Source organism: Lycium barbarum, chromosome 12 (genome assembly GCF_019175385.1).
Source record: "Lycium barbarum isolate Lr01 chromosome 12, ASM1917538v2, whole genome shotgun sequence".
Lineage (NCBI taxonomy): Eukaryota > Viridiplantae > Streptophyta > Magnoliopsida > Solanales > Solanaceae > Lycium > Lycium barbarum.
The window spans coordinates 104,367,347-104,393,920 of NC_083348.1; the positions used below are offsets into that span (position 1 = coordinate 104,367,347).

Sequence of the window (26,574 nt, forward strand, 5' to 3'; positions counted from 1 at the left end):
CAGGTAAAAATTAATTGCATGTAACTTTGGCGGGACCCGAACTTACAATTATTATTATTATTATCACTCAAATCAATATCCCAGAACGTACAATTGTTATCATCATTATTACACAAATAAATATCTTATTATTGAGTTAATATCAACAGCCTGGGCAAGGGACTAAAAGTATGTGGCATGCTTGAAGAGTGACAGAAGGATTGTGATCAGAGCTTTGTGGTCGCCTTCTAATATGACTAATGATGTGGCTTTCCAAGTTCCTCAATGTCACACTTGCACAGTTTATTTGCCCTCTTTTGCCCGTCAGAGCTGTCAACAATTTATCTCAAACTTTAAAGCTTATCCTAATTTATTTGACATTCGACATTTTGACATGTTTTTGACAATTGACATTTCCAATTTAATTGGTTAACCTAGCAAGAAAGCTAGCAATTCAATTCCAGGAAAATGACGTGACAATATTTACCTCCTCTGTGTCCCAAAAAAAAAAAAAAATGTTTTGCCATCTATATCATTTCATATCACTTTCTAAGCAATGGTAACTCATTCTGCTTAACAATTCAACATGGAAGTTGTACAAAAAAAGAAAGTAATGCAGGCAGCACAAAATCTGATCCCGTAGGATGACATAAATAGAATTTGTAATATTGAAAACAAACCCCCTTCAGGTAGAAGCAATTAGTTCGTTTTTTGTCAATCTCAAGCCAAAACTGTATCACTTCTGGACAGTCCGCTCCTTAAGAACCGATAACTACAAGGATATCTACTCGTAGAATCATCAAGAAACAAACACAAACAGTGTGCTTGACCACAAAATTTGGACCTTCATTGAAGCATATTACACAAAACATTTAAGTCTGGCAAATGTCAAATAGCCAGTATGACCTCTTGCCTCACCAGAAGGCCTAATCACAACCGTAGGAGAAGAAGAGCATTCATTCCCATTGCTTCCTTCAGCAGAACCCTGCCTCCTCTTCCGTGGAGGGCGCTCAATAGAACCTCCTTCATTTACTGGGCAGCTCTCTAGTATCTTTTGCCTAACTTCATAGGTGCGTAGAAGCACTTCAAATGTTCTTATATCTACACAAACAAAAACACATGCCACATGAAAATCTGTAGTTTCTATAGCAGCTTTTTAAACTGAATGAGATCAATAGCCTATTTGGCCAAGCTTCCAGCTTCCAACATCTGCTCATTTTGAAAAGTGCTTTTTGTCAAAAGTGCTTTTCGAAAAAATACTTTGGAGGGTATCAGTTTGTGTTTGGCTAATCAATGTGAAAAGCATTTTTGCCAATATTAGAATAGTACTTTATGCTTGTCCAATTTTCCAAAAGTGCTTTTAGGGAAGAACTACTATTTTTAGCTTCTGAAAAGCAGGTTCTGCTAATACTCAAAAGCACTGATTTTTCTGTACAAGCTTGGCCCAGATAAGCCTTTTTTGGAAGAATAAAAATAAACACTTTTCGGTTCCCAAAAGCTTGGCCAAATAGGCTACAAGTCTCCAGGAGAATAACTTACCTGTAAAATGTGATTTGAGTGCTTCACAAGAGCGTTGTACTTGCTCAATGCATGGCGAGAAGGAGCACAATACCCCATCTGGTTTCAACATTTTGCCAGCAGAAGGAATGGCAAGCCAAGGTTGAGGAAGGTCTAGGAATACTGAATCTGTCCTCCCACAAAATTCATCAGGGAACCCTTCGCCCTGTATATCTCGTACTCCTACTGTTACCAGATTGCTCAACCCTGTCTTTTCAAAGTCCTCCCTATATTCGGAAATATTAAACACCAAGTTAAACTTACATAAAATGAAAATTATAAATTTATAATGAGCTCCTCTATCTCATTCTCCTCTTTTAGATGGGCGTGTAGAGCTGAGGGAATTTGGACAGATCTTAGCCGACCATATAATTACCTTTCTTTGGGAGTTTTGATTGTGTTACAGTGAAAACAACACATAACGAAATAGAAGAAAGCAAATTTAAATCTTGTTAACAATAAGCCATTAAGTTCCTTTCAAGACACTTTTATTGATAGCATCTAGGGTTATATGTGCCAGCAGAAGTTTGAGTCAAACAACCATCTATTCCTCACTGTACAGTGTCTGCAGACTTATGATATATGTTTTTTTCTATTTTTGGCCTTAACCGGGTAATACCACAGAACACTAAAAAAGCCTTTGAAGGTTGATGATAAAGCCATTAAGCAAGTATAGAAGATGATCCCTGCTACTATTTTTGGTGTATTTGGACAGAAAGGAACAGAAGATGTTTTGATGGTTTATCAACTCCAATCCATTTCCTTAAGGCTAGATGTTTAGCGTATTTATATAGCTGGAATAATGCCTCACCTGTCGATCCCCTGAAACTTCTGTCCTTTGTTAGCTCTCTGATCCTATCATAGTTCCTGATGTATAGCAGCTAATAAAGTTTTATTTTGTCCACCTATCATTTGTAACTTTTGCATCTACTTGATGCCAGTAATGATATTACTATTACTTAAAATAAATAAAAAGCATCTAGGGTACAACACAATATTTTTTTTGATAATGTACAACACAATATTTTTTTTGATAAGGAACACAATATAAAGATCGCTTATAGAACGCAGTATTTATTGATAGCATCTAGGGTACAACACAATATACAATATGTACCATGAATGACTTTCATAGCCTCTTGAGGAGTGCCCCTACAACTAAAAATGTGTCCAGCATGAGTTTTAAACATCTCCTAAAACTAATATTTGCACTAGTATGACTGTAAAGGATAGTAGATGCACTTAAAACCAACAAAAGCATGGCAGAAATCACGCGAAAACAATTGACGACTTAATGACTGTAAATTCACGAATAAGTTCCTAACGAAGTAGAATACATAAACATGGTATTAAGAGCCTTACCTAGCTGAGGCAGCTCTCTGTTCATGGAAATCAAAGGTATAAACATGGCCAGTGGGGGCCACAGCCCTTGCAAGGGAAGTTGACAAAGATCCACTTCCAGTACCAGATTCAAGAACCAAACAACCAGGAACGATCTCCAAATACATAATGACGAAACTAATATCAGCTATATAAAGAATCTGAGTTCTGTGACTTAAAACCAATGTCCATAACTCTGCAGTTGGAGCTAACAAGTAAACAAAACTTCCTTTGTTACTTAAAACTTTGGACCCAAATGGTTTGCCTATCCATTCAGAATGCTTAAAAGCACCAAAACGATTCTGCAGAACCCCATCCTCACTGACTTTCACTGCTTTCATTGTATCATGCCTCTCATACACAATGACCAAATCTCCATCTTTAATGCAGCGCTTAAACGATAATTTATTTGCTGAGTCAATCGGAAGAATCATTTAAAATGGTTGAAGCTTAATTACCTGCCAAACACAATCCAATAAATAATCACTCAAGAGCTTCAAAAACTGCAGAAAAGAAAACAACAGAAACCCAATAAGCTACAGAATTGTGTAGCGATGAGTGCCACCATGCATCACCATTTTTAATAAATCTCTAAAGTAACTAAAAACTTCCTCTAACCTCATTCGCCCAAGAAAGCAAGCTACAAATATAAACCTTCCAGAAAATTAGTATATTTTCCGGCGCTTTTGCTGGATTCTAGATAATGGGTCTTTTTCAGCTCAAAAGGGGATCATAGGGAAATAAAAAGAAGCAGTATGAAGGGTAAAAGAGGAATAAAGTTGGTATTTTGTAAGGTATAGAATGAAAAATCAATGAAGCTTGAAACAAAATCGGATTTTTAAATTTCTGATCAACGAAAAGCTACTGAGAAAGTGTTTTGTTATTATTTTTTCCCCTTTTGGAATTCCACTATTGTAAACCAGGTTTTCTATCCAGTTTTATTTTTATTTTTATATATAGACAGGACTATCCAATAAATAATTACTCAAGAGCATCAAAAACTGAAAAACATAACAATAAGCTTAACAATTCGTCAAGCCTAATGTGCTTGTATTTCCAACCATCAATATAGCAATGATTACAAAAAGTTAACAGAGTTATATATGTATATAGTTGTGCACTCACTCTAGATCCGGGCCTCTGAGTATGTGTTCTTATCCACAATGGAAACAACTTCAAACAGAGGACACACGAGATTCTTCTCTGCTCTCAGTTTTCAGTGACTGGAAATTATGAAGATGTGGAAACATAACAGAGGGTTTATGTTGCGAGGTTTTACGGTTTACTTTCAAGGGAATAGAGCATGATTCTACTTTCCAGGTTTTGGTGGGCTTACGAATTGGGTTTTGAGACTTGCCCGTACTGAAATTATTGGGCCGGGAGAACTAAAATGATTCCTTCTTTTGAGGTGGTCTTTAAGTTTTGTCCTTTACCTAAATTGATGAATTTTGGGTTCGAATTCCGATTCAGTTAAAAATTTTAACAAATTCACAAGACAGAGTTTGAATTTCGCTCTGCCCCCTTCGACAGACTTTTAGTTAATAACTAGAAGTCTGCCGGAGGGGGTAGACTTTACCCTGAGGCATATATATATATATATTTTACCTTTTCAAGGTAAGCTTTTAGTTATGCCTTAAGGAAAAGTTTCGCCTTATGGGCCATACTTTTAGTTATACCCCATAAGACAACTAGACAAGTATGCCTCATTTCCTTAAGGCATAACAAAAAGTTTACCTTATAAGGCAAAGTCTATGCTTTAAGAAAAGGTTTAATACCCAGATGGACCCTTAAACTTGACATGTTTTGTAAGATAGGCATATAAACTTATAAGGTGACCAGATAGACACTTAAACTTACTCAAAGTGTATTTTTCAAGTTTTTCAGTTGTTTTGAAAACAAAAACTATATTTTTCAAACACTCACAATTTTCATGGCCAAACAAGTCCCAAATATATCACAAAATATTTTTTTTTTAAATGCAAAAATAAGGTAAACGCATATACATGAGACTATAAATGTGCACTTAAACCAATAAATACTCGCTAATCGCAATTTTGCAGCTTTCAAGTAACTCGGTTTTTTTTTTACACTTGAATAATTAAAAAACAATAACTTTAACCAATAAAAATCCTTAAAAAAAGAAATTTCAAATTAAGAAATTCTTTTTTTAAGGATTTTCTTCTCGGCTTTACAGTTTTCTTAATTTGAAATTTCTTTTACACTTGAAATACTGAACTTAGAAATTTCTTAATTTGAAATTTCTTTTTTTAAGGATTTTTATTGGTTAAAGTTATTGTTTTTTAATTATTCAAGTGTAAAAAAAAAATCCGAGTTAATTGAAAGCTGTAAAATTGCGATTAGCGAGTATTTATTGGTTTAAGTGCACATTTATAATCTCATGTATATGCGTTTGCCTTATTTTTGCATTTTAAAAAAAATATTTTGTGATATATTTAGGGCTTGTTTGGCCATGAAAATTGTGAGTGTTTGAAAAATATAGTTTTTGTTTTCAAAACAACTGAAAAACTTGAAAAATACACTTTGAGTAAGTTTAAGTGTCTATCTGGTCACCTTATAAATTTATATGCCTATCTTACAAAACATGTCAAGTTTAAGGGTCCATCTAGGTATTAAGCCTTAAGAAAAAGTTTTATCTTATGGGGTATACTTTTGGTTATGCTTTAACTAAAAGTCTCCCCCATAAGGCATAACTAAACTATGACTTAAGGAAAAGTTTTGATTTATGGGCAGATTTTTAGTTATGTCGGATCAGTTTTTCCTTAAGGAGTATATGTCGGATCCGATACACACGCCCCCAGCCTTGCCTTGCGAAATTATTTTTTTATTTATGCCTGAGCGGGAGTTCGAACCCAGAACCTCAAGTATTCGCCTACCTTTTTAAGCGAAGGGCAAAACTTAAATACCACAAATATGAGGGGTAAAATTTAAAGGCCACCCCAAAAGAAGGGCAATCTGCGCAATAAAATGACTAAATGACCTGTTCACTTACCGTTAATTACAGCAACTTTTAAGAAAGTCATACTCGTACTTTTGTGTTGAGTAAAAATTTATAAATTTATTCGAACAATTTTAAATACGTGTCATCTGAAGTTTGGTTGATATGATTAAATTCATCATCTTTTTCATGAACTTCAGTCACACGTAGTTAAGTTCATTTAATTTACGGAACCTACATTTTGGTTATATTTGATTTAATTCAGTCAATTTTGCATGAGCTTCATATTTGAGCCGAGGGAGTTTCATAAACAGTCTCTCTACCTCCGCGAGATAGGGGTAAAGTCTGCGTACACTCTACCTTCCACAGACTCTACTTATGAGATTACATCAGGTATGTTGTTGTTGTTGTTGTCGTCGTCGTTGTATTTTTATATAACTTCAACCTTCAGACACCATATATCTAAAGTTGAAAGTTGTTTCAAAGTAAGTGGATGTGCAAATATTTTTAAAAATTAAGTAGAAATTAAACAGCGGTATCCAAACATAATACCCTTCAAATTTTACATCTAAATTCTAAGGAGCCGTTTGGACATGATTTGAAATCATGAGATGAAATCATGTTTGGACATACAATTTGGATTTCTAAAGTTGTATTTTTTCTTATAGACATAAAAACCCCACAAGTTGTGAAAACTATCAAAACTTTCTCAATTCTTATACAATCTTACCAAATGAGCAAGTCATAGTTCATAATAATATTAATACGCTGCTAAAAGGCCTTTCTAAAAAATACAATATCAATTGATCAAACTTTAGTTCAATAAAAAAGAAAATTTAACATGAATAGTAATGTAACTATTCTTTAATATAATCCTCCCACATAAATAAATGTTGGTAGAAGTTAATGAGGTTAGTAAATAGTTGGTGAGAGTAATTATTAAAAATATCTACCAACTTATGAGTCTTTTTTTTACAAAATATAAACTTATGAGTCAAGTTTTACATTTTAAAATTTTAAAATCATGATTTGATATCCCAAATTATGTCTTTTTAGATGATTTAGAATTTTATCTCATGAGATGAAATCGCATGTTCAAACGCTGATTTCATCTCATGACATGAAATCGCATGTCCAAAAAATACTAATGAGTCATAGATTCGTCATTGATGACGGGAGAAGTAGTCAGATTGGTCTATCCGAGAATAAAATCCAAAACGTGGAAAAGGTAGTGGACAAATCATAATTCATTGATCCAGCTTGTATCGTATTTCTCTTTTCCATCTTCTATTTCATCTCCATAATAATCATGACATTAAATGATTGGAGATGCATTAAAATACACATTGACAAACGTGTTGAATTTTGTAGTGGATAAGAGTTTCGGATTGATTGGTTTTGTAGCTTTTATAAATTTATGTCTCTTATAAGCAAATTTTTATAACACAGCATTTTACAGGATCATTTTTTCATATTTAGATTGTAAAAGCTTTCAATTGACAGTAAAAATTTACTCATATTGGTGTTTACACCGAACCAACTTAAATTATCATGATTAAGTGATTTAATACAGTAAAAACATGTATTAATTAATCATGACTAAGCGATAGAGTGTACATGTCATACATCTATTTATTTGGTATAAATATACGATACGAGTAAGTTTTTATGCAATAAATCCACTTCCACTTTTCTCTTTTAATACACGTGTTTTGCTGGTCGAAAAATTATTAATTGTGTTAGAAATATAAAAGAAAAGGAATCAAATTAAATAATTTTATCTAAGTCCCGCATTTGTTCTCTACATTTTTCACTTTTTGAGTGTTCCAAAAATTAAAATGTTTTTCATTTTTCACAATATACATATAACAGCTTCTAAATTCGTAACTTGTCAGCGATATTCCAATTGTTAACTTGCACAAACAATTAGTACAAACAAGTATCACGAGATTATTTCTAAATAAAAATGAGTTTATATTCATAGTTAATCTAAAGCTTTTTCCGTTATCATGTGATTTAAGATTTAATTATAAATAAATAAAATTCAACTAGTAACCTAAAAATAATACTCCCTATGCCTCAATTTGTTTGACACTTTTCGTTTTTTGAGAGTCAAACTTCTTAATTTTGATAGTGTGTTTGAACATAGAATCTTTAAATTTTTCGAAATAAAGTTTACATAATTGAAATCTACGTAAAAAGTACTATAAGGCACCATAATTAATAGTTTAATTTTTTTAAAAAAAATACGTGAAAAAATTACGGTCAAAGAGCAATCTATTTAACTCTCAAAAAACGAAAAGTGTCAAATGAATTGGGACAGAGGGAGTATGAGTATTAGTGTTGATTGAGAATGTGAATCATATTGTTTGTCGATGGACCTATGTAACGAACCCATATTATATTGAGATGGATAGTTCAAATTACACGTACAATTATGAGAGTTCATCTCCAAATTAGTAATCAAATCTTTCAAGGGAAGAAAAACATAAAAAGGGAAAATCAAGGGAGGTTCCATAATTAACCTAAATAACTAAGAAAAAAAAAAGATAATTATATATCATAACCCTAATGGAATAATTCTCCTTCAACATATAGCCATACTTACACATAATGCTCCTTTTAACCGGATTCCAAAAGTAATTTGACAATTTTCCATCGAAGCTCCCATAGATTAGTTTGGTCCATGACACTAGTAGATGACTAAATTCGGTGGGGCAAAATGGTAGATGTCAATTAATGACTCAGGAATTCTAATTTCCTAGTAATTTCGTGGTGATAGTTACATGTGTGCTGCTCCTTGACTATAGTCTTGACACGAGGAGAATTAACTTGACACTCTTCCTTCTTTTTTCTCCTTCTATCTTAGAATAATAACTATTCCATTTAGCACAAAAGAGAAGTAAAATCCATATTTCCTTTTGGCTATTTGCACGGCGCATGTAATTTTGCCTATTTTATCTCTCTATCTTTCTGGACACATACGCCGTGCGATCTGGCCGGTGAGTGCTTATCGCTCTTTGTTTTCATCGTCCATTTTTTTTAATGTAAACTGAAAGTTTTCCATTTTTGTGATTACTTAAAGTGTAATTTGTATGTCTGTGTGTTAGGTGCTTGTTAAATAGTCAGAGATTTGAATATATATATATTCGTGGCAAAAGATCGATATTACTTACTTTTGAGTTGCATTGATTGATGGAATGTAGTCATCTATAGTCAACATTTGATGATATAATTAGAAGTAGCAGTAGAATGAATGCAATCACGCTCCTTCGATGTTTACGAAGTAGCACTACTTAATTCATGGTAATTTATTATATGTCTACTGTAGCCAGGTAACTTTATTGATATGGTCAAATCATATATGGTAATGATCTGTGTATAGCAGAACTACATTTAACTGCTAATTTATCTGTGTGTTTCGACTAAATATGGTAATGATCTGTTTACGAAGTAGCAGTAACTTTATAGATAATTACTCCGTCCGTCCCATATTACGTGGCCACATTACTAAAAATATATGTCCCAAATTAGTTGTTCATTTACAAAACGAAGATAAAATTAATTAAATCTTTTCCATTTTACCCTTAGTATTAAATGTTCTTGAAAATAGTCAATATTGATTAGGATGTATTTATTGGAGAGAGAGAGTTAAGGTAGTAAAATACATCTTTTATTTATGATTTCTTAAGGGGCGTGCTTGGGAAAGTGGCCAAGTAATATGGGACGGAGGGAGTATGTACTGTATGTGTTTCTACTGGAGCGAGGTAACTTTACTGATAATTATCTATGTATTTCTACTGGAGCGAGGTAACTTTATTGATAATTATCTATCTGTTTCTACTGGAGCGAGGTAACTTTATTGATCAGATGAAATTATCTATGGTAATGATCTGTATATAGCAGAATTACATTTAACTGCTAAATTATCTATGTGTTTCTACTAAATATGGTAAATGATCTGTACAGCAGAATTACATTTATATATGGTAAATGATCTGCCGTGAAACTTAACTGCTATTTATCTATGTGTTTCTTAATGGAAAGTATTGATGTTGTTTTTGCATTAATTGACGGAATGTATTCATCTATAGCATGTTGATGATATACGAAGTAGCAGTAGAAATGTAGAATGAAGGATTCGATTCGGCATCAAACTCTTTCAATGTTTACGAAGTAGAAGTACTTGATTGATAATTATCTATGTGTTTCTACTATAGTGAAGTAACTTTTATAGATAAGGTGAAATCATATATGGTAATGATATTTGTATAGCAGAACTAAACTTAACTGCTAATTTATATCTGTGTTTCTACTTAAAATGGTAAATGATCTGTACAGCAGAATTAAATTTATCTGTGTGTTTCTACTGTAGTGTGTTAACTTTACTGATGAGGTGAATTCATATATGGCAATGATATGTATATAACAGAATTAAGTTCCAGATGCGCAGTGATATGAAATGATTGCCTGTAATGTCCCTTCAGAGATATATTTACGACCTAACAGAAATCTGCATGATCTTGCCTGAGATTTAAGCCCGTCTTGTAAATTGAACGTTGAGAATTCCACATCTGAAAGTCTACAGTCTTTCTGAACTTAGAATTATAAAAAAGATTTTGCCGAAAAGGCAAAAGGGAAACAAAATTTTCCGCCATTTTGAATGGAGATAGGTGACAGATTCCATGCTCTACTACTAGTTGACGTCCTGATTGGGATATACCAAAAAATAATTGTAGAACTAATGTAGAACCTTTCAACAATTTAACATTATGATTTATGTGTTGCTGTGATATTAGTAAATATTTAGCTATTACTGCAGCAAAAGCTTAATACCATGTGTCTCCAGCAGGATGCAGGTCCAGCCAGCTGCGGATACTACTGCTCTAAGTTATTGGTTGAACTGGAGGTTCTTGCTTTGTGCAATATGGGTCGTGACACCAACGGTTACAGCAGTGATCATTTTATGGAAATATGAACGATCAGTTAATGTCAATCCAGAATCTGATGGAAGGGAGGATTGTGAGAAAAGGTCTTGGCTTTTGTATTTTGACAAAGCTTGGAGACCATGTGTGAAAAGAATAAACCCAATTTGTTTGGCGGCTTTCCGAGTTTTTGCACTTGCTTTACTCACACTGGTGCTTGTCTCTGATTTTGTTGTTCATGGAAGTGACATGATGTACTATTATACTCAGTAAGTATTCCTGTTTATAATGCTTGTAAGTGGGTGCCTTTTTTTTTTTTTTGATCGGTAGATCAAGAGTGGTTGTTTTTGTTGGAAGGTATCCTATTATGACTTGCAACTTTTGTATCTTATATTCACATAATGTATAAGCTTTACTGCTTTACCTAGGGAAAGAAAACACTATGTGCTATAAATGGAGTGCCTCTCTTTAGTTGCTGCTCATGATGTTCTGGTTTCTGCAGGTGGACATTTGCTTTGACCACCATCTATTTCGGGGTATGTATGTTAGTTCCAGTTTACTTCCTTGAATTTATAATATTTCCTAACTGTATTAGTACATACTAGATGTTTTTGACCTGTCAAATATATGTGCATGTGATTGCATGCTACAGAGATATCCTTTACTTGGCTTGCATTATGCTGCTAGTGAAATATCTTTTCCCTAACATCATGCTTTTGTAACTGTCTGTAGTTTGGATCAGTACTTTCAATCTATGGCTGTTACCGGTATAACAAAGCAAACAGCGGTGTCAGCAAACTGCAGATGGATATGGAGCAAGGGTTACGCGAGTCCCTTATAAGCACAGACTATATGAATGGAGTCAAGATAGTGAACAATGTGGAGTACAAGGGAATACTTCTAGTTCCTGAAGTTGCTGGACGATGTGGCTACCTCTTCCAGATTCTTTTCCAGGTACAACATTCTTCTTAGAGGACCCAAACCAGATATCCAACAGGTAGAAAGTAGAAATTGATGTAGTTTTATTCTGCCTGCTTATGTGTGCTCTTTGTTGATTTTGAGAACATCCTCCCACTTGTATGCTTGTGAAATTTAATCACTCAACTCGTAGTCATTGACATATATAGTTTTCTTAAAGAGGTCTCTGCACCTACTGTTAGAAAAGTACTTTTTTGTTAGCAGTTAAGTTCCTGGAAGTTTCATGTAGTTAGTGGCTTTATTTGCATTTTATTGGAGATAATTGTATAATTCAAATCATTTCTATGCCCGTCTTTCCTCTACAGCTGGCTGCTGGAGCTGTGATGCTCACTGACTCTGTTTACTGGTTCGTGATCTTCCCATTTCTTACGCTCAAAAACTACGAATTTAACATTGTAAGTATCTAATATTCCAAAGGATCTCTCCGGTTCTGTTCTTTGTTTTTGTCGGATGCTTAATATCAACTGCTAAAATTCTAAAACTTGATTTGAGATATTTGGCTTTATTTTAGACACATAACCATGAGTTTCTAATATGGCCGCTTATTTCCAGTGCAGCCGATTATGAAGTTGTTTGCTTTCTGGTCATGAATGTTTTAGAAACTTGTTTGGATGACTGAATTGGTCTTATGATGCAGTCCTTTCTAAATTTCCAAGAGAAAAGATGAAGCAATTCAACATGCAGAACTGCTCCTTTCTCTCCGATCCTCTTCTTTTTGCTATTGCTGTTGTTGTTCTTGTTGGTTTCGTTGAGTTGGAAGGAGGAGGCTTTGGTTTCTTATCCAGTCTTCTCTGGTCTGCTATTTCTAGAGCACAAAGACCTAAATGGCTCTTCTTTCTCTGATTTTCCCTGTCGGGTCTCGGATCTTGAATCTTATCCACTCCTTTACATGGATTAAGAGCAGTCTTCACTTTGTTTCCTAGGGGCAGTGACCACTTCTAAGATGTTATTGCATTATTTTCCGGGATAGTCTTCGCGGAGCTAGTCGATAAGTATGTTATCCAGGCATACGAGGATACATTACTTCTTTTTAATGCACTTGCTCTGAATTCTTCTATGCCATTGGTGTCACTGGGATCCCCTTCTCACCAAATTCTGAAACACGTTTGTTCCTTCTAGTATAATTGGTGGAGTTAAGGATTAGGACGTTATATCTTCAAACCTCATTGAGTTATAAGCGATGAGCTCCTTCTTCTCCGTATTCCCCATGTTGTTATTGGTACCTTAGGCCTTTTATGTGAAAAGATGCTGAAACTAAGTTAATTTTCTTGCATATTATATCAATTGTAATAGTTTCAATATATTAATAGTTGTCTAAAAATTAGTTTGATATGAAAACCATCACTTCTTGATTTAAATTTAAGCTGTGTAATCAATTTAAATCCTTGAACATCGTTGAAGTTGTGTGAACAGATTCTGAAAAGTATGTCAAATATTTGCTGTCTTCCCAAATATGAAGCGACTCATATCAGTCTAATTCTGTTAGTCTTTCTCGGATCTTTTGCCCCTTTGTTAAGTTAAACAATATTTCTCTTTTTTTCCAGTTCACTGTTGTTACGCATTCGCTAAATGCTGTCCTGCTCCTTGGTGATGCAGCTCTGAATTCCTTGGTAAATGCTGCTGTTATTTTACTTCTTCCCTGTTGTTCTTGTGAACATATCATTTAGGACGTTTTCTTATTAACTTTCAAGTTGTTCTTCCAGCCGTTCCCTTGGTTCCGGATGTCTTATTTTGTCATCTGGACTGGTGTTTATGTCATCTTCCAGTGGATAGTTCATGCCTCTGTATTTTTTTGGTAAGATTCATCTAAGTCTGTGTATGATTTAATGAATACATCTCATTCCTCTAACTGGTTTTCCCCTTCGTTTTCTGTTTCTTTCAGGTGGCCGTACCCCTTTCTTGACTTATCATTAAAATATTCTCCTGCGTGGTATGTGTTCTTGTAGGATATATTCTTTATCATGGTAGGCGAGTATGATAAATTTACCAATCCTTCATGCAAACAAAATTGTAACATTCAGTTTCTTAGGCTTTATAATAGCTACATTCAAGGCTTCTCATTTCTAAATCTCGTATTGAACACTTCTTCTCATTTTCCTTTGAAAACTCAAGTGCTAAAACTTTCTTTTTGTTGTTGGTCTGTAATCTTTGACATACAGGCAAACTTATTTCTTGCACAACTAATTTGTTTCTGTATTGATGCTGGGGCAGGTATTTGTTGGTGGCTTTACTGCATATTCCGTGCTACGGAATATTTGCATTAGTTGTTAGACTAAAACATTATGTGTTACGGAGATGGTTCCCCCAATCATAGCAGTGTATAAGAAATTATCATCTCTAGTTGGTCACTTCTGAAGCCAAGGCATCTCATGTTCTTCAAATGGTGAAGATAGTGTTGTTTGAGTGCATGATCAGTGGGTTTCTGGGGCGGATTTCCTGCAAAGTGTCAGCCAAGTGGGTATTGATTCAGTCAAGAACTAAATCAGTAGCTATCTTGTGAAATACGATGCGAACCTTCTTTTTATCTGCACCTTGTCCACCCTGTAATGCCTTGAATGTTCAGCTGTAACATTTTCTGGACACTAAATTCAATTGATTCAAAATTGTATACCTTTCTGTTACAGGCAAAACCTGCTTATTTTCTAAGAATTTTGATGGATTTGTACACAAAGGATGAGGCTTCATTTTTTGCTTTTCGAATAGATGCCAACATACAATACTGCATGATATAATTACCATAAATCAATATTCATATTTTCCCCGACATTTTACAAGGTCTGCACAGGCTATTCAGCTAGGATTTGGACATGGAAACTTGGCGTCTTGTCTCATTTGACCGAATTACGCCAGACAAATTGACCGGAACAAAATTATGAGCTATGGCTGCACACAGATTATTCTAGCCGGAGACAGTTCAGACCACCTACCCTTAGTTACTATGATTAGTTTGCTCAGAGTTCTGTTGCAACTGGTTACAACAAAATTAAGTTCTTTTTGGTGACTTATTTTCATTTAATTTAAAATTATGCCTTTAAATACAAACTCTGATGGATAGATAGTTGGGGGCATGATAAAACTATGCCTTCACTGCCATAAATTAGCAGGGCATTCACTGAGGCTTGGTGGCCTAAAGCACAAGGCCTCAATGTGCCTTGTGCTTTAGGCGCCGATTGTTTGTGCTTTAGGCGTCCATTGTAGCAATCAGCATGCAAATTGACATTCAAAAGCGTCAGCACCTTTTTTTAACAAAGAGATTGGGAAAATGATTCGACACTCTGATGGATAGATTGAAGCTGAATCAAGTGAAGTAAACTTTAAGAGTGGCACTCTGCCTACTGCTTAGAAACCCGTGATAGTTTCTGCATGTTTTTTGTTTTTCTTGGCAAGAATTGACACAGAACGTCCGTAAGGAAAAAGAATGAATCAGGCTTCAAGACAAATTTTCATATGCACTATTACTCGTTCAACTTTCTTCTTTGAAGCATCAAATAGCATTCACATAACCGCTTAGCTAACATACAGAGAGCATAAACCACTTTATTTATGGGATAAGTTCACGGGATTGATTCATTAAACAGCCGACTAATTGATCCATTAAGCTGTGGAAGATTTAGCAAGTGCTCCAGCCTCAGTTAGCAGTGGAACAAGCTTCCCTTCCTTGTGCAAGGCAGTTGTGGCTGCAAATGAAAATTAAAAAAATTAACTTCTGCTGGAATTCATAAAGATCAATTCCGAAGTACCTCTTTAAGATTATTTTATGATAATTATGTCTAGGAATTTTAACAACAGGGAAACAAAGAGGAAACAGGAGAGATCCTTACCATCACAGCCACCAATGTGCTTCCCGCCGATGAAGACGTTTGGCACAGTTCGCTGACCAGTCCACTCAGCCAGTGCTGCCTGGATCTCACTTCCATCCTCTACATAATCAGCAGAAACATTAGATTCAATAGACAAGAAACAACACTAAGAAAATTTCACCGATTGACTTATGTAATCGCATGTTTTTGAGAATAAATTCACTTTAGATTGAAGAATATTGTTGGTTGGAAACTATGGACAAGAAAACAAATACATGTTGAGAAAACTTGATCCGTCAGGAGGAAATACAACTAAACTAGTCATTGAAGGAGCAAATTGTTTCAACCTCTGTCTCGATTTATGTGATACTTTTGCTTTTCGAGCCTTGAAAAGCACTATAACTTGCAACTTTTCTCATATCAATTTGGTAAAAGGGAAGCGAAAAGTATCACATAATTGGGACAGAAGGAGTATTAAGATTTTCCCGATTGCACTTCTTTCCTATCCAAATATATCGTAAGGAATATGCACCAAATCTCACTCCAAACAATAAGGGGTCATTTGGTTGTGGGTTAGAGTTATGCAGGTATTAATAATGCAGATTTAGTTATTCATGAATTAGTTATTCCATCTTTAGCCTGCATGAAATCATACATAAATTGATTCGTAATTTATACCTGATGAATTTTATACATAACAACTAAAACTGCTACCAAATATATTAACTTCCTAACCAGCAACCAAACGACTCTAAGTGCTTACTTTTCTCACATAGTTAAAACATGACATCCAAATTACAGTAGCTTATCTCGTGGTCAATTGGAACTGTAATCTCTTGGCCAGTCGAGACATACAAAGTTCAATTTACAAGAAGAAGAAGAAGAAGAAGAAAAAAGCAGCAGTTAGAACGACTGCCAAAAGCTCTTGTTAATTATCTCTATTTGATCAAACGAAACTGAATTTGCTTAATTAAGATGAATATAGCTTTTTATTCAAATGTATCGAAACAACTTACTTTCAGAATCTAACTCAATGGCCTTGAAGGAGGCACCGAGCTTAGACAACAACTCCTTGACGCTAACGCAGAACGGACAGTACGTCTTGCTGCAAACATTTCAGATCAAACAAATTACACTAATAACACTTTGACTAATATTTTTACAACAAATACAAAATCAAACAGAAATAGAGAGCTTACCTGAAGACCACAATTGGATTGGCAGCAACGATTTCCTTAGCCTTAGCGAGAGCCATCTTCGATTGATTTGCTTTTTCAAAACCCTAGATTAGACAGGACAGTTGCGATTTTTTCGGTTAGCAATGCCTTCAAAAAGCTCTATTTATACAAGTTGACGACGACGTGAATTTGTCTTACCGCAATAGAAACAAGTAAAATGACGAATATGTCCCAAAATATTGTGGGCCCACAAGATTTTATTAGACCGTGGCCGGCCCATTAACGACACCAGGTCAAAGTCCTTGTACAGGACTAATGGATGGGACACGGCATTACCGTCTACCGACGCCCACTCGTTCCCCACACAAAATGTAAAAAAATTATTAACCAATATACGCAGTAGCCGTTTGCCATAAAAATTATTCATTTTTTTCCGAATTTTTTTTTCACTTTTTTTATTTTTAGGCGTTTGACCATAAATATTTCGGAATACCAAAAACAACAAAAACTTGTTTTTTCAAATTTTTTCACTTTTTTACACTACATTTCACCAAAAATTACAATTTCAAAAACTATGGCTAAACACAACTCCAACTTCAAAAATTCTAAAAAAAGTGAATTTATTTTTTATATTTATGGCCAAACGGCACCGCAATTTAATTATCGTCACTGAGTATGCTTTATTTTAATTGTTTACAACAGATGAATAACCAGTTTGTTCGAAAATTTGAAGTCTCGAAAATGGTGGTCATATTCGGGTGCTATAATATACTGTATAAAGTTTCTTCATTTTGCAACAAAATACGATGATGGTGGTATTTTAATTGCCTATTGTATAGTGGGAGGAGAATCATGAATATCATGTCCAAATTTCTGATTTTGTTCATTTGTCTAAGCTGAGTTGACCGATGCTTATACAGTTGTACTGATAGGAGATAACAAGTATTCGATAAAATAATCGAGATGCCATGGAGGAATAAGAATTTAATGGAACATTTCTTGTTACGTATGTATGCGGTAAAAATCGGATATAAGTCAAATCGGTGAACGGGAAACCGAAGGAAGAAGGGAGCAAGAGCGTACATGAAGACTTTCGCTCTGAACCGGAGGAACGCTTGTCCGGAACTGAGCGGGATGACCGTTTGGTCCGGGTCCTTCATCACCGAGTTGCTCAAGGCCGTTACCCCGAGTGTTCGTGTCGTTGGTCCGGTACAGCCGTTGCACACGAGCCATACGTCAGTGGCGTCCTGCCATGGTCAACCACCAACCATGCGTGTGTCAGACCGTACGGTCAACCTAATCCCACCAAATCCGTTCAGAGTTGGCCTTATTATTATTATTAGTTTAATGACTTGTATTGTATAAGGCCCTGGGAGGCAACCCTATAAATAGGACTCATCCCCCTCCTTTGAAGGGGTTGGCTTATTCATTTTCAAGAACACTTGTAACATCAAAGCATATATACAATCTCTCTCTCTCTCTCTCTCTAAAATTTGATTCGGTCCATAATGACCATTTGCATCATTATTGTATTTTCCCAAATAGATATTGCACTTCATTCAACAAGTATCAACACTCTTCATCAATTGCGTTCTTGCACATCCATATACTCTATCCCCTACGATATTAATTGAGATTTAAACACATATCCTATATCAACTTATAAATTCAATTAGTTTCCCGAAACCGGGGTAAACAGTTTGGCGCCCACCGTGGGGCTAGGATAATAGTGGTCTTTGGTCTTGATTTCTATCATATTCGTCAAAATCAAAAACATCTCCTGCCCGTCTCTACGAGAACGGACTAAATGGCCGACATCGAACAATCCGGCCATGTCAACAACACCGAGATTGTGGCGGAAAATGAAGGCAGCGGACTACGGGGATTGCCAAATCCCGCCGACCCGAACCTCGTCGATTCGAGGGAGGGACTTAACCGGCAAAATACCGTGGACCAGGAGAATGCCGCCCTACCGGCCACTAATCCTCTAAATACTCACAATTCTGTTACATTGTCTCGGACCCAGGGCCGGAGAGAACCGGATGCACCAAATGACAATGTTAACTTACGTTTAATTTTTGAAATGTTGCAAGAACAAAGAGCGGCGATCGCCGAGCAAGGAATCGCAATTGCCCGGTTGCAGAGTGAAAAGGTGAAGTAGAGCCGGAAAAGGCAAAGGGTACTGCCGAAACCAGAAGAAACGAGGCACGAATGGTTGAGAGCGACGGCTCCGGAGCCGGTTCTTCTACCGAGGTTCTAAAGATGCTCGAAACTTTGGCGAAACGGGTGGACTCAACCGAAAAGAGGGTCGAGACATACAATTCTCGGGTGGACCAGATCCTGGGGGCTCCGCCTTTACTGAAGGGGCCGAATTCGAAGAGGTACATCCAAAGGCCTTTTCCTCCGAGCGCTGCCCCGAAACTGATCCCAAAGAGGTTCAAAATGCCCGATATACAGAAATATGACGGCACGACGGACTCGCACGAACACGTGACCTCATACACCTGTGCCATAAAAGGCAATGATAAAGAGGAAGATGAGATTGAGTCAGTGCTGTTGAAAAATTTTGGGGAGACTCTGTCAAAGGGAGCGTTGACGTGGTATGACCACCTACCCGAGCATTCGATCACTTCTTTCAAAATGCTCGCTGATGCCTTCGTAAAGGCTCATGCAGGTGCCAAAAAGGTGCAGGCCCACAAGGCCGATCTTCCGAATAACCCAGAGGGACGATGAGTTACTGCGTGAGTTTGTCAATCGGTTCTAGAGGGAACGGATGGAACTCCCCCCGGTTCCAGAAGAATGGGCCGCGCAAGCTTTCATAAAGGGGCTCAACGTGCTAAGTTCAACTGCTTCGTTCAAATTAAAAGAAAGTTTGCGGGAATACGAGGCTGTGACATGGGCCGATGTCCATAATCGGTATGAATCGAAGATTCGAGTGGAGGATGATCAGTTCGAACTCCCCCCGGTCCCGGTAAAAATGGATAGAAGTTTTGAAAAACCAAGGAAGGGTTATGAGACAAAGGCCGAATCATTGAGGGAAAGGTTTCGGCCATACTCCCATTCGGAGAGACAAAATTTTAGGTCGGAAAAGTCAAGGGAGAGCCCGAGCCATTTCTCAGGTCGGGGTAGCAAGCGGATCGAAGTTCTGCCGGTAATAAGGGTCCGCCAAAAATTTCGGAGTACAACTTCAACGTTAGTACTTCGGGCCTCGTCTCGGCCGTCGGCCGCGTCCCGGATGTAAGATGGCCGAAACCGCTGAGGTCAGATCCGGGCCAACGGGATCCAAACATGGTGTGTGAATATCACGGAACCCATGGTCATAGAACCGAGGACTGTCGCCAGTTGAGAGAAGAGGTAGCCCGGTTACTGAAAAACGGTCATCTCCGAGATATGCTGAGCGAGCGAGCCAAAAATCACTACAAGGAAAGAGAAGCTCATTGAAGGGCCGAGCCGGCCAAACCCCAGCATACAATCAACATGATAGTTGGGGGTATTGACGCCCCTCGGGGGCCGGTAATGAAACGGACAAAGGTTTCTATCGTTCATGAAAAACGCATCCGAGATCACTCAACTGGGGGCTCTATTTTCTTCAATGACGAAGACGCAGAGGGCATCATTCAACCGCACAATGATGCACTGGTAATTTTTGTGCTTATCTTTAAAACTAAGGTTAAACATATTTTGGTTGACCCGGGTAGCTCGGCCAACATCATCCGATGGAGAGTGGTCGAACAGCTGGGACTGCTCGACCGGATCGTACCGGTGTCCCGGGTACTCAGCGGGTTCAATATGGCTAGCGAAACCACTAAGGGGGAGATCTCATTGCCCGTGAACGTGGATGGCACCATTCAACAAACGGTGTTCTATGTGATCGAAGGGGACATGAAATATAATGCGCTATTGGGCAGACCCTGGATACATAGCATGAGGGCGGTACCCTCAACACTGCATCAATTGCTGAAATTCCCCACCCCGGAGGGGGTGAAAACCATCCGAGGTGAGCAGCCCACAGCAAGGGAAATGTTCGCAGTAGAGGAAGCGGCGCCTCGGCCCAAGGAGCCGGCTCAGGGAGAAAAGGACATAACCGGAGACGAACTCCCCCAATAGCAATCAAAGTATACCGGGTCGGATCCAGTGCATGAAGAGGATGATTTCGGGGTACCCAGATCATTTGTCATGCCAGATGACTCGGATGCAACCAAGTCAACCGTAGAGGAGCTGGAGCATATCATCCTGTTCGAGTACTTACCGGACAGAAAGGTATACTTGGGCACAGGGCTTACCCCGGAGCTCAGGCGCAAATTAATTGAGTTTTTTCGAGCTAACGCCGATTGCTTTGCATGGTCGCATATAGATATGACAGGTATATCACCGGAAATAGCAACTCACAAGCTCAGCTTGGACGGGAAGTTTTCCCCAGTGAAGCAAAAAAGAAGGCCCATGGCGGAGGCAAAGCACGCCTTCGTGAAAGACGAGGTAACAAAGTTTTTAAAAATAGGTTCCATCCGGGAGATGAAGTACCCGGATTGGCTTGCTGACGTGGTGGTAGTGCCCAAAAAAGGTAATAAATTTTGAATGTGTATCGATTATAAGGATTTAAACAAAGAATGCCCGAATGACTCATTTTCACTGCCTCACATCGATAGAATGATTGATGCGACGGCCGGACATGAGATGTTAAGCTTTCTCGATGCTTACTCCGGGTACAACCAAATTCGGATGCACCCGGAGGATCAAGAGAAAACATCCTTCATCACCCGATATGGGACTTACTGTTATAACGTCATGCCTTTCGGACTAAAAAATGCCGGTGCAACTTACCAACGCCTAGTTAATGGAATGTTCGAAGAACAAATAGGGAAAACGATGGAATTTTATGTTGACGATATGGTTGTTAAGTCCCTGGAAACAGAGGACCGTTTAAAGCATTTGCAGGAAACCTTTGATGTGCTCCGCAAATACAACATGAAGCTCAACCCGGAAAAATGTGCCTTCGGAGTAAGGTCCGGTAAATTTCTGGGCTTCATGGTATTAAACTGGGGAATCGAAATCAATCCGGACAAGATCAAGGCCATCGAGGATATCGAGGTTGTGAACAACATCAAAGGGGTACAGAGGCTCACCGGAAGGATAGCGGCGTTGAGTCGCTTCATATCGAGGTCCTCGGACAAGAGCCACCGTTTCTTCTCTTTGCTCAGGAAGAAGAACGATTTCGTCTGGACACCGGAGTGCCAAGAAGCTCTACGAGAATTGAAGAGGTACTTGTCTAGCCCCCCGTTGCTGCACACACCGAAGGCAGACGAGCCGCTTTTCCTCTACCTAGCTGTCTCCAAAGTGGCGGTAAGTGGCGTTTTGGTCCGAGAAGAATCAGGTACGCAATTCTCTATCTATTACGTAAGTATAACTTTGGGGGATGCGGAGACCCGTTACCCCTATTTGGAAAAATTGGCATTAGCACTGGTAAGCGCTTCCAGAAAGCTCAAACCTTATTTTCAATGCCACCCCATATGTGTAGTAACTACGTACCCTCTGAAAAACATCATGCATAAACCGGAGTTGTCAGGTAGATTAACGAAATGGGCTGTAGAAATTAGCGGTTATGATATCGAGTACAGACCTCGAACGGCCATCAAATCCCAAATCTTGGCCGATTTTGTGGCAGACTTTATCCCGGCTATGGTTCCCGAGGTCGAAAGAGAACTTCTGCTGACCTCGGGAAAGGCCACGGGCATTTGGTCTCTATACACGGATGGGGCCTCGAACCTTAAAGGTTCCGGACTAGGGATTGTCCTTAGATCCCCGGTCGGGGATGTCATTCGACGATCCGTTAGAACTGCTAAATTGACTAACAATGAAGCCGAGTATGAGGCTATGATTTTAGGTTTGGAATTGGCTCGAAGCATGGGAGCCTAAATAATCGAAGCAAAGTGCGACTCGCTTTTGGTCGCAAGCCAGATGAACGGCGTATTCGAAGTCAAAGACGAACGGATGCAGAGGTACCTCGAAAAAACCCAAGCGGTGCTTCATCAATTTAAAGAATGGACTTTGCAACACATACCGAGGGAGCAAAACAGCGAGGCCGATGCATTAGCAAATTTGGGATCCTCGGTCAAGGGGGAGGAAGTCAACCCCGGGGCAACGGTGCACTTATCAAACACGGCCATAGAAAGCGGACACGCCGAAATATACACAATGGGCTTATCTTGGGATTGGGGCAATAAGTACATTGACTACTTGCGTGATGGTAAGCTCCCAAATGACCCGAAGGAATCACGGTCACTACGAACCAAGGCTGCCTGTTTTTGCTTAGTGGACGGCCAATTGTATCGACGTTCTTTCCTCGGTCCCCTGGCTAAGTGTTTGGGCCCCGGTGAAATGGAATACGTGATGAGAGAGGTACACGAAGGAACCTGTGGCAACCACTCTGGTGCAAAAGCTCTGGTCCGAAAGATTATCAGGGTCGGTTACTACTGGAACCGGATGGACGAAGACTCGAAAAGCTTTGTCCGAAAATGTGACTGATGTCAGAAGCATACTCCGATGATTCACCGGCCCGGGGAGTTGCTGCATTCGGTGGTCTCACCTTGGCCTTTCATGAAGTGGGGAATGGACATTGTGGGTCCGTTACCCTGGGCACCAGGTAAGGCCCGTTTCATTTTATTTATGACTGACTATTTTTCCAAGTGGGTTGAAGCGCAGGCCTTTGAAAAAATCAGAGAGAAGGAAGTCATCGACTTCATATGGGATCACATCATCTGCCGTTTCGGCATCCCGACTGAGATAACTTGTGATAATGGTCCTCAGTTCGTGGGTGGCAAGGTCAATAATTTTCTCGAAGGATTGAAGATCAAGAAAATCGTGTCAACGCCGTATCATCCGTGTGCAAACGGACAGGCAGAATCCACGAACAAGACGATAATCCAAAATCTGAGGAAAACACTTGAAGCATCAAAGCACCATTAGAAAGAGATATTGCCGGAGGTGCTGTGGGCTTACAGGACCACATCCAAATCGAGCACGGGGGAAACCCCGTTCTCATTGGTTTACGGGGCAGAAGCCCTTATCCCCGTGGAGGTTGGCGAACCAACCCTCCGGTTCAGGTATACTACCGAGGAATCAAATGAGGAAGCTATGGCCGTGAAACTCGACCTCACAGATGAACTGCGCGAAAACGCATCGGTCCGCATAGCGGCCCAAAAACAGAGAATGGAAAGATACTACAATCGAAAAGCCAACTTTCGACATTTCCAAGTCGGAGAGTTGCTTCGAAAAGTTACCTTACACACCAAGAACCCCAACGAGGGAAAGTTGGGTCCGAACTGGGAAGGCCCGTACAAGGTAACCGGTATAACGGGCAAAGAATCGTACCAGTTGGAGTCCATGGATGGGCAACGCCTGCGTAACAACTGGAATGTGGCTCATCTGAAAAGATACTACTACTAAGGTATGGCCTCCCCGTATTCTCTTATTAACCTTTCTCTTTTGCAGGGAGTCAGGAATGGGATAAAATTAGAATTTAGACCTGAAAACACGTGTTGCACTCTTTTCCTTAGTACGGTTTTGTCCCAGAATGGGTTTTTCGACAAGGTTTTTAATGAGGCAACAAGTACAACGTGTTACTCGACAAAGATAAAAGACCAGCGCCCGGAAATCCGAGGCCGCATCCTCCGATCGGGGACTTAATAGCACTCACCCGACCTTGCAGCTCGGATAAGTGTTGGGGGAATACTATGCCCGCATCAAAGACGATCCCGGTCGAAGAAGAAGGAGAAGCTCAACACTTGCTACGGCAAAATCAAGGCCCGGCCATCGGCCATAGCCTTCGATGTAAGGACCAAACGATCATAACGAATCGTGTCTCATTTAGCATTTGCTACGGCAAAACCAAGGCCCGACCATCGGCCATAGCCTCCGATGTAAGGACCAAACGATCATAACAAATCGTGTCCCATTTAGCATTTGCTACGGCAAAACCAAGACCCGGTCACCGGCCATAGCCTTCGATTTAAGGACCAAACGATCATAATGAATCGTGTCTGATTGTATATTTGCTACGGCAAAGGCAGAAGGAATTAAAATTTTCATATGTACAAACATTTTGCAAACACAAAGTTATCAAAAGTTTAGATAGCAAAATCTCGGGTGTCTTTCAGTTAAAAGGACTTTGCCCCGATAATAACCGCTGTATTCCGGCACTGCCCCATTCACGTACTCTATGCCGAGTACTACGCTCGAAATTCGACAAAGGCAACGATGTCACAACGATCCGAGCCAAAATTTGACGAACTCCCCCAAACGGGGACTGCTACGTCAAAAATTTAGCCAAGGCTGAAAAAATACCGACCCTAAAAGAAATGCCTACCGTAATTCGGAGATGTCTGAACTTATGAAGCATCGGATAAGTCCTACGGGCACGGTAAATTAACGACTATGAGTCGAGTTGTCCTAAAACGGACCAACGATCATGGCAAAAATAATAGCAAACATTCAAAACGAAGAAACAAGAAAGATGCACTTTTCATTTATATAAGGGATATTTTTACATCAAAAACAAAAGTCCTACAAAGGCAAAAAATGAAGAGATAAAAGTCAAATACAGGCCCTAAACTACCCGGAATGGCTGGAGCCGGAATGATCGGACACCGTCCGCTCGGAATCATCAGAGTCAGAACCGAGGGCATCCTTGGCCTCTTCCTCGATCCTCTTGGCCTCGGCAATAAGGGTCGGAATATCAAAAAAGCCATGCTCGGCTTGCTCAAGAGTGATCCTCCGAGATTTCCATTTCTCGTACTGAGCAACAATGATAACTTGAGCCTCGGCAGTCTCCACGCTTCTCTGAGCTTCATCCAATTCAGCCTCGGCCTGGGCCAGCTTTGCCTCAAGAGCATCCCGAGCCTCCCCAAGAACATTCTGCATTTGAATGGCCGATTGAAGCTCGGCCTGGAGGGTGTCGTTTGCAACGGCTATTTCCTTAAGTTCGTTCTTCAGGTCCTCGCACATCCGAGACCTGGTCTCTGCTTTCTCTTTAAACACCCTGGCACGCTCATGATACCAGGCACTCTCAGATTCAAGAAGCCGGTTCCTCTCGGCCAAGCTGGAAGCATCTGACTTTACCACATCCAGCTCCTCACGGAGTTAGGAGAAAGCGGTCTCAAGTTCATCCAGCTTCGACAAAACTTGAGTGTTATCCCGGTTGAGGCCGATTTTCTCAGCTTCGAGGCTCCGGTTATATTCGGTCAAGGCGACCAGTTCACTCCTCAGCTGACAGTTCTCGGCCTTTGCTGCGTCAAGCTCGGGCCGAAGATGGGAAAGAGCAACTGCTCGACTCAGCTCCTCCTCCTTCTCCCGAAGAAAATGCACATACTTATCCGTTTCTCGGCCCTGGGCGTCCAATTGGCCCTTAAGATCGTCCATCTCTTGTTGGGCACGGATAAAGGCTTCGTTGGCGAGCACCACACTCTGCAAAATGAAGTAAGTTCAAAAGTTATCAGCAAAAGCGAGCGAGGCAAGGTTAAGGTTACCAGCAAAGTTATACAAAGACGATCAAGAATCTTACCCGGTTGGCCGCGTGCATACTCTCGTTGATAAGGCACTGCCAAGTGACTCCGGTCATCTTCTGCTTATCTGAGTCCGAGATAAGAGGCCTCAGGTAACTGGCCACACCCACCGGGCGGGAAAGAAAGCTGCAGTCCTCGGGGACAGTAACCACAGCCGATCTTGTTCTCCTCGGCTCCACGCTTGGGGCCGGAAAGATGCGCACCAAGCCATCCCTGGTCCCAGATTCGGAGGTCCGGTTGGCAGGTCTCGTGGCCCGAGGGATC

General features: G+C 39.2%; 3 protein-coding genes across 4 annotated transcripts; 1 reads left to right on the plus strand and 2 right to left on the minus strand.

The window, feature by feature from the left end:
- Positions 1 to 624: 624 nt before the first annotated feature.
- Positions 625 to 4,242, minus strand: LOC132623094 (uncharacterized). Its single transcript, XM_060337801.1, has 4 exons — positions 4,042 to 4,242; positions 2,899 to 3,374; positions 1,519 to 1,763; positions 625 to 1,080 (listed from the first exon to the last, which is right to left on the minus strand). Exons 2-4 carry the CDS (start codon positions 3,348 to 3,350, stop codon positions 839 to 841), a joined length of 939 nt encoding a protein of 312 aa, XP_060193784.1. The 5' UTR covers positions 3,351 to 3,374; positions 4,042 to 4,242; the 3' UTR covers positions 625 to 838.
- A 4,293-nt stretch (positions 4,243 to 8,535) lies between these two features.
- LOC132625208 (uncharacterized) lies at positions 8,536 to 15,025 on the plus strand. Of its 2 annotated transcripts, none has more exons than XM_060340042.1 (9): positions 8,536 to 8,874; positions 10,722 to 11,066; positions 11,300 to 11,333; positions 11,530 to 11,751; positions 12,081 to 12,170; positions 13,320 to 13,385; positions 13,479 to 13,570; positions 13,658 to 13,705; positions 13,987 to 15,025. In XM_060340042.1, the coding sequence occupies exons 2-9, from the start codon at positions 10,726 to 10,728 to the stop codon at positions 14,087 to 14,089; spliced, it is 996 nt and encodes a 331-aa protein (XP_060196025.1). In that variant the 5' UTR covers positions 8,536 to 8,874; positions 10,722 to 10,725; the 3' UTR covers positions 14,090 to 15,025. The 2 variants fall into 2 exon arrangements, with proteins under 2 accessions (XP_060196025.1, XP_060196023.1); XM_060340040.1 differs by having other exon boundaries at positions 8,538 to 8,874; positions 10,725 to 11,066.
- Positions 15,026 to 15,198: 173 nt separating this feature from the next.
- Positions 15,199 to 16,916, minus strand: LOC132625209 (glutaredoxin). The gene is made up of 4 exons (XM_060340043.1): positions 16,775 to 16,916; positions 16,592 to 16,680; positions 15,597 to 15,695; positions 15,199 to 15,452 (listed from the first exon to the last, which is right to left on the minus strand). The coding sequence occupies exons 1-4, from the start codon at positions 16,828 to 16,830 to the stop codon at positions 15,370 to 15,372; spliced, it is 327 nt and encodes a 108-aa protein (XP_060196026.1). The 5' UTR covers positions 16,831 to 16,916; the 3' UTR covers positions 15,199 to 15,369.
- Between the last annotated feature and the right edge of the window lie 9,658 nt (positions 16,917 to 26,574).